The sequence below is a fragment of the Chionomys nivalis genome, chromosome 11 (assembly GCF_950005125.1).
Source record: "Chionomys nivalis chromosome 11, mChiNiv1.1, whole genome shotgun sequence".
Classification (NCBI taxonomy): Eukaryota; Metazoa; Chordata; class Mammalia; order Rodentia; family Cricetidae; genus Chionomys; species Chionomys nivalis.
In genome coordinates, this window is record NC_080096.1 from 23,863,340 (window position 1) to 23,879,598 (window position 16,259).

General features: G+C 46.7%; 1 protein-coding gene across 7 annotated transcripts in view; it reads right to left on the minus strand.

Moving 5' to 3' along the window:
• Csmd2 (CUB and Sushi multiple domains 2) overlaps positions 1-16,259 on the minus strand; it is a 543,351-nt gene that overhangs the window by 172,069 nt on the left and 355,023 nt on the right. For all 7 annotated transcript variants that reach the window (XM_057784126.1, XM_057784125.1, XM_057784122.1 and 4 more), the window contains 3 exons: positions 13,555-13,749; positions 1,055-1,193; positions 55-242 (listed from right to left, as the gene is read on the minus strand). In XM_057784126.1, coding sequence (XP_057640109.1) covers positions 55-242; positions 1,055-1,193; positions 13,555-13,749 — 522 coding nt within the window. The remainder of the gene's footprint in view (positions 1-54; positions 243-1,054; positions 1,194-13,554; positions 13,750-16,259) is intronic.

Sequence of the window (16,259 nt, forward strand, 5' to 3'; positions counted from 1 at the left end):
ACCCAGGCCAGCCTGGATGTCTACCTCTTGGCACCCCCCCCCCCCAAGACTCACTCTCATAGCGGAGCTGGAAGCCGATGTCTGAGTGACTCTTGTCAGTGGAGAAGAGGAGATAGAGGTAGTTGCTGGTGCTGATGAGGAACTGGGGCACCTGGGTCCCGTGGTAAACTCCGATCAAAGGTGCTGAATATGTCCGCCCATCTCGCACTTCCAGGGTGTCATAGTTGACCTCGGTTTTAAACCTAACAAACGATGCCAATGGTGATGTCTTAAGAACCCCAAAGTGTACCACTTGCCCCGCTTCCCCAGGGCTCTGGACAACCAGACTTCCACAGCAAGGATATTTTAATGTCATTTGCATAGATTTACTAATCACGGGGAAGGAACTCCTTCTACTGCAGTTTACTCTCTTCCTCCTCCTTCTGCTCCAGGAAGTACACACCCAGTCCCCTCTAGAACAGGGAGCAGGATCCATCTTAAGACCCAGAGACAATGTTCTAGACCGGGTGTCCACCCAAAGCAAAGAAGAGTAGGTCACATGTGGGCAAGTGCCCCACGGAGCACACCATGCTTCCTCTGCCAACCTTCATAGGACAGTTCGCAGACCATGGAGTTCATGCCACTGATACCCCATCTGGAGGAAGTCTAGGTTCATATACGGGAGCTGCTCTCCCACCAAGGCGCTTATGTAGAGCCTGGGAGTGGGACATTAGAGCAGGATTTAGGACAGAGATTGGGGAGCACTCCTTCCCATGCTGAGGATGTGTGGGTCTGGTCCTCAGATACCATGTGTCTTTGGTTTCTAATGGTGTCTACCTGCCATCTCTCTTTAAGGGCATAGCAGACAAAAGGGCTCTAGGGGCCCAGTTGATCACCCACTTTTCTTTTGCTCCCCAGCCATAGACTCCCAATGAACCAAGCAAACTTAAGGGTAAAGTCTGTGAGCTCTGTCCCCACACATGTCCTCCCCTGATCTTAAAAGATGGGTGCCACCCTCCTCCTGACAACTCTGTCACAGGGTAACTGTCATCCAGGCCACCCCTCCCTGAGGCACCTGTCAAATGTGATTTTGATGGGGTATCCGGGCTGAGCTTCTATCACCCAGGCACAGCTCAGGGCATCCTTGTAGAAGCCAGGCCAGCCTGGAGAGAGGATGGTCCCGCTGGGGGAAGTCAGGTGACCACCACAGGGAGCTGGGGGGTTAGAGGGAGAAAAACGGATTTGTTGAGAGACAAACACATGAACAAATAAACAAAACCTCTCTCTATAAAATGTGTCAGCCAACAAGGACTTGTTTTGCTTTTTTTTTTTTTAAATGGAAAATTACATAAAGTCTGAACTGTGAGCTTTGTCGACTGGGACCCTTATAGATGTGACCGGTTACATCATTTGCAGGTTTATAAAAAGCCAAGTCTGTTTGCCATTCCAGTGGGGCTAATATTTGGATCATGCTCCCTTTTTCTTTGTTCTCCACTCAACTGTCAGGCCTGAGGCAGAGGCATTAGCTCCATCCACTTCCTCCCATCAACACTGGGGAGCTAGGGGCTAGACTTGGAGTCAGCTCAGGGCAGCGCTGTGTCTCACCACGTTAGGGGTACCATGCTCCTTGCCTTCTCCAACAGGGATGCCCAGTATTTATCAGAGCATCTGATACACAACTGTCTCTCCATGGTTCTTCGGTGATGGGTAAGAGAAGGGATACGAGGATGGATGAATGCAGTCTGGGGCAGGTGACTCTGCAAGGCACCCTCTGGCTGGCTCAGTTCTCATGAAGCATGCCACCGCCTCCTGCTTAGGCTCCTCCCCATGATTCCTTCTTCCAGACACCATGCCCTAGCCTCCTGGCCTGTGCAATGATCATCAGAGCATCTCCATCCCTCTTCCTTCGGGAAACATGGTGGGTTTCACAGTCTACCACTGTTGTGCTAAAGTCATGAGGCTGCTTTGACCAATAAGAGGAGAGCGTGAGTGATGTCTGTCTTATCCATGTGGAAATGTTCAAAGCAGGTTATTTCCAAAGTTTCCTCTTCCTGTTTCTGTGACTGGGGAAACAGCCGTCAAGATGGGAACCCACCACCCACCCAGGCCTTTAAATGACTCTGAGGAGTGGTCCCATGTGTGAGCCATGTTAAGCATTGTGGTGGCTAAATTCGATAGTCACCTTGATGTCACCTAGGAGACAAACTTTTGGGGATGTCTTTAAGGAAATGTCTACAGGAGGTTAACTGAGGGGGGAAATAATCACCCTAAGTGTGTGCCACACCATGCCAGGGACTAGCTAAAACAAGAATGAGAGCTGAGTAGCAGCATTCATCTCCCCTGCTTCCTGCCTGAGGATGCGGCATGGCCAGCTGCCTCCAGCTCTAGCCGCCATGACTTTACCGCCATGATGAACTTGTGAGTCAGACTGGACCTTTCCTTCCTTAAGTTGCTTTCAGGTGTTTTATCACAGCAAGTAAACAAGTAATACAAACATTTAGCTTAAATGGTCTTCAGCCCCATCTGGGGGCTGTTGGCATGGGGGGTGCTAATGGTCTAATGTAGGCCCCTAATACTTGCCCAAGCTTCCTGGGGATGGGAACCATACATTGCCACACTAACGCTGACATGTCATTGTCATGGCTACTGTCATGGAACTGAGTGCTCATGCCATTTACACACACACACACACACACACACACACACACACACACACACACACACGACGATGCTCCTCGGAAACCCCACTGTGAGGCTGGTGCTGCGATTGTCATAGGACATTGATGCTCATGGAGGTTGAGTGACTGGCCTGGGTTTGGACAAAGACACAGAAGCAAACATCACAAACTAAGGAGCCTCTACGCTCTAAAGAACCCTGGCTTCCTCTAGACTCTCTGCAGATCCACTGGCAGACAAAAACTTCCTGAACAGGATGGAGGTGGAGAGAGAGGGACACTTTTACTTTTCAAATTCTTCTAGATTCTTGCAGGTCATTGCCTTTGTAAAATCCAGTCAGATGTTCCTCATTCTCTCAATTCTAGAAGCTTCTGGAATATCATCTGAGTTGCTGCTTAATTTTTCTTCCTTTCCTTCTTCCCTCCCTTTCTCTTTCCCTCCTATCCTTCCTTTATAGATACAGGGTCTTTAATCTGAACAGAAAATGGGAAATGGTATGGGAAGTCCTTCTGCATATGTGTTGCTTTTATTGGTTAATGAATAAAGCTGTTTTGGACAGTGGCTTAACAGAATAGAGCAAAGTGGGAATTCCAAACAGACAGAGGAGGAAAGAAGGCAGAGTCAGGGAAAAGCCATGTTGGTGTAAGGAGGAGGGAGGCCGGCTTGTTCATCCTGGCTGCCCGGCTAGCTTAGCCCTGAAATAACCACACAGGAATTGTATTAATTAAATCACTGCTTGGCCCATTATCTCTAGCCTCTTATTGGCTAACTCTCACATCTTGATTTAACCCATTTCTATTAATCTGTATATCGCCACGTGGCAGTAGTTTACCGGGAAACATTCAGCATGTCTATCTCTGGTGGCTCCATGGTGTCTCTCTCCCTCGGCTTTCTTCCTCCCAGAATTCAGTTCTGACTTCCCCGCCTACCTAAGTTTTTCCCTATCAACTAGGCCAAGGAAGTTTCTTTATTCATTAACCAATGAAAGTAACACATAGACAGAAAGACCTCCTATGCCATGTAGCCGCAGCAGAGAACAGATGCTGGACACCAGATGGAACCTTACTGATAGGCCACTTTCATGTGGCGATACACTGATTAATAGAAATGGGTTAATTTAAGGTGGAAGAACTATCTAGAAATACACTAGAGTCATTGGCCAAGCAGTATTGCAATCAACATAATTTCTGTGTGATTATTTCAGTTCTGGGCAGCCGGGAACAAACAAGCAGCATCCATCTACAGAATAGCACCCAAATGACTGGGGTTAACCCATGTGGCAAGTCACACACTTCAGGTTCGGGTGTTTGTATGCCCGCTCGGGGTTAAGAGGAAAGTAGCAGAGAGCATGCTTGCTGCTCAGCACCTCAGCCTGGGCAAGTGGCCGGATCAGGTCTGCTAGGTGTGCACAGGCAGGAGAGTATGGCAGATCCCCACCACAGTGCACTGCAAGGCATATTTAGCTTTTACTCAGATAAAAAGGGTTTATATTCTGCACGGTGCTACCCAGAGTTGAGGTAGTGAGGACGGCTCCCACCTGGCAGTCTCAGAGGCAGTGAATGGACCTCTGCCATGTTGTGCTGGGCCTATCCAAAAGGCAAAGCAGCCTTAGTCCTAGCCAAGCTGCTTTGCATTTTAAGAAGCAGTCCTTGTCAGAAAATTATTACAGATATGCACTAAAGAAAATTCAGACGGAAAGGACCTCTAAATGGCACACAATATTGGTTAAATGTATGTATGAGAGAGAGAGAGAGAGAGAGAGAGAGAGAGAGAGAGAGAGAATATAGACAGTTATAAAAGGAAGTAAATGGTTTTTAAAAAATAAAACAAAAATATTTAAAGAGACAGAATATAGACAGTAATAGATTAAAGGAGTAAAGAAAAATAAGCCATGTAAAAATGGAAAATACACAGAGTCTAGATTATGTATATTATTATGTTTTCTTTGACTTCTTTTGATGGGAATGAGCTAAGTACAGAGAGAGACTTCATTGTACAGGCTACTAAGCTAAACCAACATATATACTTTAAGGGTATCTCGACTTCAAAATTTGGATCTAAGGATATGTTGATTTGGGAAAGAGATTCAGCTTTTGTTTCCACAGAGGATGAGAAACTGTAGATTGCTTCCAGACTAATGTGGTTTGAAGGGTCAAGACACCCCCAAAAAGTCTTCATATACTTCGCCCAACAAAAAGCAGGAAGCAATTTGGAGAGAACTGTGCCCAAGTTCCCTAAATGATTTTTTATAAATGTTTGTTTACATTTAAAGGAGAACATGCTATAGAGATGAATACTTTGCATTGGTATGGATCTTGATTTATTGAAACAAATTTAAGGTCAATTTTGTTATATGTGTATTTCTGCTCTTGATTAAGGTGTCATGGTTTGTGCAGCTCAGTTAAAGATGTAATGTATAATTAAGAAATACAGGTTAATAGATAGTCATTTATAATATTTGAGTTTGTAGTCAAGTTAGTTAGGTTTTCTAGATATACAGAGATATATTTCAGTTAGATAGGTATTCTTCAGACCTTTCAAAGACTAACAGAATATGACATTTAAAATGTTTTAAGAACTTAGAACTTTTTATGATGAGACACTTCTGCTCCGGCAGCACCAATTATTTCAAGAGGAAGATGGGCATTGAAGAGGCTCCTTATGGAGTTTGTTAGCCATTTGGGTAAAAACTGTTCTTGCCTGGACTGCCTGATGGTGTGCTGTATGAACTGGACATGTAGGACCCACAGAAAAATGACTGCTGAAGTTACCTAAAGAAGGTGAGACAGGATGGGTGGTGGTGGCGCACACCTTTAATCCTAGCACGCAGCAGGCAGAGGCAGGTGAATCCCTGTGAGTTCGAGGCCAGCCTGGTCTACAAGAGCTAGTTTCAGGACAGCTAGGACTGTTACACAGGGGAACCCTGTCTCCAAAAAAAAAGGTGAGACAGTCATTCAGAGTTCCTGCTTCATGAAAGAGCCTGCCAGACATTCTGCAGGATACAGAAGAAAGTGACTGACAAACTGCCAATACAGGTGGAACTGTCATTGAAATTTCCTGCTTAGCAGAAAAGTCTTCCAGATACTATGGGCCTGTAGGCTGAGGATGGATGCCCCAACATTACAGAAGAACTTTGGGTAACTCTCCAGGCAGTGAGATGTTTCTTTCAATTCTAGAGTTTTGGAAGCTGTTTACAATACACTTTCTGTTTACTTAGGTAATATTATTTCCTTCTGGAGTCTTTGATGGAATTGAAGAATAGATAGTTATAATTATACTTTTCCTTAGTTATGATAAAAGATAGATTAGGTATAAAGCTTTAGAATCACAAAGATAGGATAGATGATAGAGTATTTTCCTTAATTTGCCAAATGTAACTGGACTAATATTGTAACTGTAATTCTTTCTAAATACCTATTTTGGTGTATGTAATTTAACTATGTTAAAGTTAAAATCTTCCTTTTTATTTAGACAGAAAGGGGGAAATGATGTGGGATTCCCTTCTGTATGCTGTGAATATGTTTTATTGTCATTGGTTAATAGAGAATCTGTCTTTGGCCAATAGCTTAACAGAGTAAAGTAAGGTCGAAATTCCAATCAGAAACGTAGAGAGAGAGTAGTCAGAGTCAGAGGGATGCTATGTAGTCACTGGAGGAGAAAGATACCTGTGTGCCGCTGGCATTGGTAAACCATGAGCCTTGTGGTAAAATATAAAATAATGGAACCAGTTAATTTAAGGTGTAAGAGCTAGCTAGGAATACACTTAAGCTATTGGCCAAACAGTATTGTAATTAATTAGTTTCTGTGTGATTATTTTGGGTCTGGGCAGCCAGGAAATAATTAAGTAACCTTGGACTACACAAGATGGCTCCAAACTCACAAAGTAGCCAAGGATGACTCTGATTCTGCCTCCATCTCCAGAGTGCTGGGGTTACAGGCCAGCGCCCCCACATCTAGCTTACACAGTGCTGGGGATTGAACACAGGGATTTGCACATGCTAGGCGAGGGTTATTATACTAGCTGAGATGCATCCTCAGCCCAGGGATACTGTATTTTATTTATATATTTTACATGAATGAGTGTTTAGCCAGCCTTTCAGCGCATCATGTGTGTACCTAGTGCCTGAACAAGCCAGAAGAGAGGGTCACATCTCCCAGAACTGGAGTTACAGGTGGTTGTGAGCAGCTAAGGGGAAGTCAGGACTTGAACCTGGGTCCTCTGGAACAGCAACAAGTGCTCTTAACCACTGAGCCATCTCTCTATCCCCAGCCCAGACATTCTTAATAGAGAAGTATATTAGGAACTTAACACAGAAGATAACAACAGCAATGACAACAGAAGATCATCACTGCCTCCGGATCACTTACTCATTGGGTTGCTTTAACATGTTACCCAAATGCAGGTTAATAAAGTTGTTATTCCAGTTTTACAGAGGAGGTAAGCAAGGCCAAGTGGGTTAAGACCCTCGATAAAGGCCATTAAGCTCATGAAGTCAGAGCTGAGATTTAACCTGAAGACCTCTGTCTTCAAATCCTCCCGCAGCACAGAGCACACTACTGTCATACAGACAGAAAGGAGCTGGAGGGTACCCAGTGCTTGCCAGGTGTCGGGGCTTAATGTGGATTATCCTTGTGAAAACGGCAAAGCAACAAGGCACATATGTTATTACCCTCATTCTATAGAAGGGGATTATTGCTCTGATTTCTGTGAGTGGAGGCTTAGAGAAACTAAGTGATTAGATGGCGTCTATATAAAACACCAAGAACTAAATCACACACGTGTATTATCTCTTCTCTAACTCTGGTTTTCAAAACAGACCCATCATCTCACTGAATAAGTTCCTTTGGCGCATGTATGAGGGCTCAGAGGTGGGTGGCATGTGACTGCTGCTGCGCCCCAGAGGTCTCAAGCAGACAGGGAGTCTGGGTTCTTATTCGTCCCAGGCCCCGCCTCTCTGGCTGCTGGATGTTGACCTCCTTGTTCAAGTTCCAGGAAGCCACAGACCAAAGGCGAAGCTGCATGCCCTGGGCTGTAGATGGGTAAACAGTGCTGTCTCAAATCTCCAGAGGGGAATTTAATTCCTTCCTCTGATGGCCCCCCACGTTCTGGTTTTTCTCTGTTCTATTCCACTGCTTTAGATGGTTAATTTCTTCTTGTGCACATATGATGGTCAACTGACCTCTATTCAGTTCTGTATTGTGTTACTTGCATTTTCCAGAGTGGCCCATGGCTGGCAGGATCTAAACAGGAGGAGTCCTAGATGCAATGTCTCTTTAAGAGTTCAGCTTCAGAACATCACTTAGAGAAATAGCATCATATTTTCTTTATGCTTCATCTGAGTGAGTACTAACACTTTAATACTAATTTAACTTTTAAAGAATTTGCTGTTGGATTTTTTTTTTTTTGACTAAATGTATGCAGTGTGTCTCAGTGTGCATGCCCTTGGTTCTGTTTATCTAAAGAAGAAGTAACATGAAAGCTAATAAAAAGCTATAGAGATGGCTCAGTGGTTAAGAGCAAGTGCTGCTCTTACAGGAGACCTGAGAGACCTGAGGTCAGTTTCCAGCATCCACGGAGGTGGGGCGGCCCGGTTCACAGTCACCTGCAGCTCCAGCGGATCTAATACCTTTTATTGGCCTCTACAGGTAGCTGCACTCATATGCAAATAACCACACACAGACATACATATGCACACACACACACACACACACACACACACACACACACAATTGAAAAGTAAAAACAAAACTTTAAAAAAAGTTAAATTAGTAATAAAGTGTTAGTGCCCATTCAGACGAACAATTGATGAACAGGTAAATCAGGAATCTGGAGCATCCCCCATGGGTAGCAGGGACACACTCAAGAGCTTCACTTTCCCCCAAATGTACATAGTCTTTGACAGATTTAACTCTGGAACTATGTCATCACTTTGCATAATTAAAATGCTTAAATTCGATGTGCAATTTCTAAAAACTTAAACTGAATACAATACCACACTGCATATTTATGTATAAGAACCTAAAGAGATTTTAAACAATAGTAATTTCATAGCCCATCCCTGTGAGGAAATAATATAAAAAACAGGGTGACAGCCAAGTGGTGGTGGCGCACGCCTTTAATCCCAGCACTCGGGAGGCAGAGGCAAGTGGATCTCTGTGAGTTCGAGGATAGCCTGGTCTACACAGAGAGTTCCAGGACAGGCTCCATAGCTACTGAGAAACCCTGTCTTGAAAAACAAAACAAAAACAAACAAACAAAGACAAGAAAAGAACGGGGTGATGACGGTGGTGGTGACGACAATGACTGTTTTGGTAAAGCATGTTATGTTGGTAGCACTGTCTTTACTATTCTGAGAGCGGTGGAGAGGCATTGCCACACGTAAGTCATGATGGTGTTGTGTGGGGCTTGTGTTTTTGAGCAAGAGTGAAAAGACAGGTGAGGACGGTACCAAGGAAGATAAGGTTAGCGGATAAAAGCTTCTTCGTTTGAAATGAAATGAACCTGCATTCATTTTCTTCGAAAAAGCACTTCTCCGCTGCTTTCACTGAAAAGGCTTACACGCACGGGGCAAGTCAATAGTAATAGGCACTCTTGGTACTCTAGGTTCTTAAACATCAATTTGCACTAAACGGCGCCTTAGAGAAACAACCGATTCTAGGTCAGGGGCGGAAAACGTCCAAGAAGAACCATCCTCAAAGGGCTGCTGCTAGCCAGGAGGACAATGTGGACATCAGCTAGAAACAGGAGCTGCAAATAGACAAGATGGATGTACGCCCATTGACCTCTAACGACGTTTAAAGTGACCCGATTTTGGAAGATGTTAGGAAGTCCATTCATTAATATGTAAATAAAAATATATAAAAGAAAATAATTGTTTCTCCGATCTCCCCTTTTCGAACTATATCTTAGCATAAGACACGTTTTCTTCAAGTAGTTCAGCTTACAAAAGATGGAACAAATGAAGTGTCGCCATGTCACAGTCTCCAGGCTGGGATCACAGACAGCTCCTAATGCCCAAAAGAGAGGCAACGGGACATCGTGCGCCTTTGATGGAGCTACAAAGCCCTGCCTATTAAATGGTCTGGCAATTAAAAAAATGAAAAAGGAATCCAAGTCTGATTAAGTGTCTAGATCTTCGTGCCAACTAAAGAAGTACAAGAGAGAGGGGGCTATGTTAGGCAGCCACTTGGGGAAGTGATCAGCAGAATTCAGGATTCAAGGGGCTTGGGAGACAGCTCAGTCGGTAGAGTGCTTGCTGTGTAAGCCTGAGGACTTGAGTTCAAGTCCCAGACACATGCCAAAAGATGGGTGGATTACCGGGACTCTGCTGCCCAGCTAACCCGGCTTAATTGGTAAGCCACAGGTTCCAGTAAGAAATTCTGTCTGGTAAAACGGGTGGACAGCTTCTGAGAAATAACATCGGACCTATGGTGTGTGAGAGACTCCCAGTGAGAGACTGTCCAAACAAACAAACAAACAAATGAAAACAACAATGAAAAGCAAGGCATACAGCTCCTGAGGCATACTTGAGGCTGTCCTCTTGTCTACATGTGTGTGTATGAACATGCACACACATCTGCACACGTGCACCCTCAGCCTCTTGCACATATGTGCATTTGCAGACACACATACACACCTGCGCATACCTTCTCACACACAGACAAATTCGGAATGGAAGAGATGTCTTGTGATGAACAATTCAGTTTAAACAGAAATCACAGGAGGAAGAAATAGACTCCCAGAGATTAATAAATGACTTGAGACCTGTCTGTCCATTCGGATGCATGAACTAGAGAGGCACTTTAAATTCTTATATAGGTGTGCTTTTACCTATTAGAGACGATCAGAGAAACATATCAGGCTTTTCTTAGGGATGCAAGAGCATGCTGGAAGTTGATCCCAGAGCAGCGTGGTGGTGGTGGCAACAAGTGGGCCCTTAACCCAAGCAGAGCTGGCTAAGGGTTTGGGTTTGAGGCTGAAAGGGAAGGGAGGGTCCTGCCTTGATTAGGTGGTACAGGCTCAGTAACAGAAGAGAGGCGAGCTCCTGAGTCTACCCTAGTGCCTGACACACAGCAGATGCTCAACCAACATCCGCAAAAGGATGAGATACTGGTTGTAAGCTAAGCTGCTTGGACACAGGAGGCCTCCCTGTCCAAGGCCCAGCTTTTGACAGGAGTGTTGGGGATCTGAACTCAGATCCTGCTTATGTGGCAAGTAGTTTACTGCCTGAGACATCTCCCCAGCTGCTGCCTGGATCTTAAACAGTTTTCCCACGGGAAATGAACTTTACTTTTTTTGAACTTTAAAAAAAGAATTGCGCATGGACACGGTTTGAAAGTTTCATGACAGGCTCCTTTACAGACTGACATATGAAGGCGCTCAATAGAGCTCACCGTTCTCTTTCTTTCCCAATGTAATTCTGTGAGCCTGAGTGTTTTCCTGGGTCCAGTTTGAGAGTCTTTGTTTTTAATGGGGACTTAAATTACCTCCATTGTCATGACCGATACATTTGTCTCACTACTGTCGCTTCTTTATGCTCCCACTTTCTGAGACTTGTCTTGGGCGACAGGCAATATGCTTCCTTTTGTTTTAATGTCCTACTGGGATGTGAGAAGCAGAAAACCTGCTTTTTGTTCTCCGCGGGAAAACTTTGAAGTCTTTCATGAAGACGTTTGATATTACCATCTCTGCAGCGACATAACCTAAAAGGGCCGCCCAGGATCTGGCTGTAAATCCTGGCGCCATTGCTCACAGGCTGGGAGGATGCTGGGTAGGTGACCTGTCTTCTTGGACATCAGGAGGGCCAATAACTCTCCCTGCTCCTGGGGGCTGGTGCTAGGCTGCAATTCGGTGACATGTGCCAACACCTGTCATAGAAGGGCACGTGAGTTTGTTCTCCTAATGAAGAGAAGAACGTGCAGGACATCCAGGCACAGCTGGAAAGCAGCTGCCTGCATCTGGAAACCTTTCTTAGGACATTTCTGACTTTCAACATACCCAACTACAAACACTGCTGTTGGCCACTCCCAGCTTAGCCACGCAGGTGAGGCCCTTGGCTGCCTTTGAGAGGCAGCGACAGAGTGGAGTAGAGAGGTTGAAAATATTCCCTCTCTGGCCCTTTAAGAAAACCTCTGTCCCCTCCTGCCTTCAGATCTGCAGGTGACTGTCTTTCTCCTTTCCGAATTTAGAAGCCATTTACTTCTTACCTTGTCCTATTACAGTCTCTCTAAACCGGAGTGGCTCTCAGAATATATTAAGAGCGCCTAAAAGGCCATTAGTGTCTTCATTTAATTGTCCACCAGGTGGGGATACTTAATTAAAAAAAAGACACAGAAAAGAGCAAGACAAAGATGCTGATCAAGAAGCTGGTCCGGCACAGACGGGAGGAGGAAGCAAGGCGGTGAGGGCGGGCTCCTGGGCCTTGCGTCTCCCCTGCTCTGAGATTTTTAACTTTACTGTTCTCAGACATATAACCTCTCCCTCTGATCTGATGAAGAAATGGTTACAATCAAGTTCAAATACTATAAACCGCCATACATACTGAGAGTTCTCTGTCTGCCAGTCATGCCCACAGCAACTCGGCTGGGAGGTTCTTGAAACACCTGCTTTTTACGGATGGGGAAACTGAGGCACAGAAGGGCCATGTAGCTTCCCCAGCGTGACCTGACTGGTTGGCTAGGGAGAGAGAAGGTCTGCCTGTGACACGCTGCTCATGGAGGGTGTGTGTGCAGGTTAAGGGATCATTCATTCATTCAACAAGCAGCATTAACGGAGTGTCGTGCGGCTGCTGGACACTGCGGGTGGAAGGCTGTGAGCCGGGATGGTCTTAACTCTGCGGAGCTCCAGCACCAACGGGAGCACAGCGCTTGCTTATGCTTGTGTAACCCTTGAAAGACACCTATCTTTTGTCGTCCTCTCATCTCTTCTGTTTTCTCGTTGAAACACTAGAGGCTCCAGAGGAAAACCGGCTGGCTCATCCAGAGGCCTCCGGATGGTGCTTCCTATCTCACACCTTTCAGCTGGGCGGCAAAGTCCGCTCAAGAGCCCTCCCCTCCTTATCCTCCTGGGGCCTCTCACTTATGGGGTGGGATCTGGGTCTAAGGCGGGTCTCACAGGTCTCCGTCCTTTGTCTATTACCGAGACAGACAAAACCACAGCCCCTGCCTGTCCAAACGGCACGGCCTCCCTAAATGTCCCTTTGGGGACATGCAGCATCTGTCTATTGAGTCTCACAGACCACTGATCTGGGCCAGGCCCTGTGCATGGTACACAGATTCGACATGAGCCCTGTCCTCAGGAGACACAACCTGTATTTAAAATCTGCTGTCTGCTGATTCAAATGCTTGTCTGGGAAGTTCCAAAACTGCCCTGAGACACAAGGTAGAGCTGGGCAGATGCTGTAGTGAGCCTGGCACTCACTCAGAGTCACGTGTCTTCCAGGTGGTCTGTCCTACATCACCTGAAGAGTGGCCATAGGATATGGAGGTAGCGTTTAAGGGGCACAGCTGGTGGAGCAGAGAGGCCAGAAATGAGAGGAATGAACACATGCAGGAAAGGACAACAGGCGGCCTGGAGAGGGAAAACTCGGAGTGCCGGCATCCCTGTGTGTGGGACTGCGGACTCATTGGGACAGGAAGTAGAAACCCAGGTCCTCACACCAGTCCTTTGGTGACTGACATCCCAGAAGCAGTTTGTCCCGTGTAGCTTCTGGTTACAGTTCAAATTCTCAGGCAAAGCATTCCCGTCAGGCCTTTCACCCCAGTAGGAGGGCAAGGAGAGGCCCTGGGTCACTGGAGAAGATGGATGAACGCAGAGATGGACCATGGTGACTGGAGCCCCTCACTCAGTCTCCTCAGCCTTCAGGATGACAGTTGCCGTCCTAGCCCATGGGCACTCACCTTCACAGCGCAGCACGGCACTGTTCCACACCACGCTGCCCTCCTTCAGAACACAGGTGATGGTCTCCGAGCCCTGCGTCCCGAGAAAGCCTTCGTCACACAGGAAGGAGATGGAGCTGCCCAGCTGCAGGCTGTCACCAAACCGCTTGCCGTTTACTGGAACGCCAGGATCTGGGCACTCGTTGTGTCGGAAGGCTGAGGAAGGGGGTGGGGGGCCCAGGCACTGATTAGATGGGGGGAATCACACACATAAACCGACAAAGAAAAATGAGCTGCCAATGGCCTCAGAACTCCGTGGCTTCCCCAAGAACTTGGCATGCTGGGAGGAATGCTAGGTGTTCCAGAACCTGGTACCCTGTGGTTATAAGAGACAGAATCCGTTGGCCACAAAGCAGGCCCACGATAAACTTGAACTTCAGCCTGTGTGAGCGCTTCATTCTAAGAAATGCTGACAGATCAGGTGGTGAACCGTGTTCCTCATGGTTGCTAATCATATCACATCAAAATTCTATCACAGAGATATGATTACCCTCCTTTACCAGAGGGGAAACTGAGGTTCCATGCAGCTAAGTGGCAGATCTGTCTTTCAATGTCAAATCCACTCCACACTTCAGATAGCTGAGGGACCACAGATGGTGCAGGGAAGATGGGTCCCAGTCCTGTGGCACTAATAGAAGCCAGACATCATGAAGTAGATGCCCTGGAATTAGCCTTGTCGGAAGCCATTGCCTTTATGTCCTTACTGAATGCCAGGGCTGCTTCTCCTTCTGCCAGGTAACTGATAATGGGGTGAGTGAGCCGAGAAAGAGAGACAGGCACTGCGCATGGCACTAAACATTGCCTCTTATTAGCGTGTGGTCCTGGGCCACGTTTACCAAGCTACTAAACCTCAGTTTCCTGACCTATAAAATGGATCGTGCACATCTCTGATGGGGTCAATGAGGGTCATTCTGAAGGTTGATGAGAACACCGTGGCTGAGGGTTTGGTGACTGTGTATTTCCTAAGCAGGAAAGGATATCCTTCTCCCCTACCAGCTCGACCAAGAAGATTCCTGGGACGATGCCTGGGATGCCAGGCCCCGCATATGTCCCCCGCTGTACCAAGGATGGAGACAGGCTCCATCGCCACGTGTGAGCGGACATGAAGACTGTTGGTTTAACACAAGCACGGCTGAGTCGCCACATCCTTCTCTGTGAAACATGGGAGTCTAGGTCAGCCTGGACTTGGTCTCCTCCTTGTCCGCGTTAGGAACTACGGCCATGAAGTTGACACTGAGAGCTGAGACAAGTGGAGCTTGGGGCTTGAAAGTCAAAAGCCTACCAGTCACATATATGTACACGTGCGCGCACACATGTATGCACACATCTCTGCACGCATGTGTACACACCTATGCAGCAATGATTTGGCACTCTTTCCTACAGCCGAGAGCTTGCAAGGGCATGGGAAGATGCATAACATACATGCTCCATTCTAGAGCCCATGGCCTCATGGAAAATGGGTTTGAGGACAGAGAAGCTAAAGGCCAGAACCATCAGTGCTAGGGAAGCAAGCAGGCTTAGAAGATGGGGTGGGGGTCCTTCCATTTCCTTCTGTCCTAGGCCATTGTGACAGGAACTTCCTGGTGATATTGGGGGGGGGAGAGAGAGCGTGCACCCTTCTACTTTCTGGTGATGGGGGGGACACAATGTGTGTGTGTGTGAGAGAGAGAGGAGAGAGAGAGAGAGAGAGAGAGAGCGCAAACAAGCGCTCTACTTCCTTCTGTCCCTAGGCCACTGTGACAGGAACTTTCTGGTGATACGGTATGGGGGGGGGGCGCTGATTGTTTACAGTGAGTCTGCTGCCCTGGAATTGGGTGAATGGGGCTTCAGCTTGGGTTACAAATGGCTTATCCCCTAGCACCTAGATTTTAAAGGGTGGGTGGAATCACGGAACAAGGTTTTTGTGACAAGGGTGGCAGCTGGGCTTAGGAGGAGAGATGTTCTGTAAAAATGCATGAGATGGATGAGCAACTAGACAGCATTTCCCGTGTGTGTGTGTGCATGTGTGTGCAAGTGTGTGCGTGCATGTGAGTGTGTGTACAGTGTGTGTGTGTGTGTGTGTGTGTGCGCGCGTATATGTAGAAGTCCGAGTCAGAGCCTAAATTTCCCATCCTGGTGGAAAGAAGCTGGTTAATAACTCCCAGTCATGGCTAAGTTCACCAGGTTTATGGCTTCCTGTGACCTCATAATGGATTGTTGCTCCCGGGAAGCTTGCTGTTCCCAGGTCTCACATCCACTGAATCCAGAGACACAGACACAAGGAAAAAAAACCAAGGATGAGCTTCAGGTTGGGCTACGGGCTCAGGAAGGAGAATGAAGGTGACAGCTTCCATACTGGTCATGAGAGCGACTGAGAAATGACTTCTGAGAAGCTGGAGTAAGCCTCGGGGAAACATCACAGAAACACAGCTCAAGGCCTTGGCTTCTGTTTTGATTATGGGGAGGGGACTCGGGCAAGGCCAAATGGAGAATGGCAGTGGTCAGGAGGAAGCAACATTTGGGGATCTGGGGATTTGGGGGTGGGGGCTGACGAGAGAACTTAAAGGGCTTTTCCCCCTAGAGCCTCCCTGCTTCTAGCTGGGAGAAGACATCTATGGAAATAAATGCTTACAGGCTGTGACACCTCAGAAATGAGCAGTTGGCCCACCCAGGAGACAACTCTATGC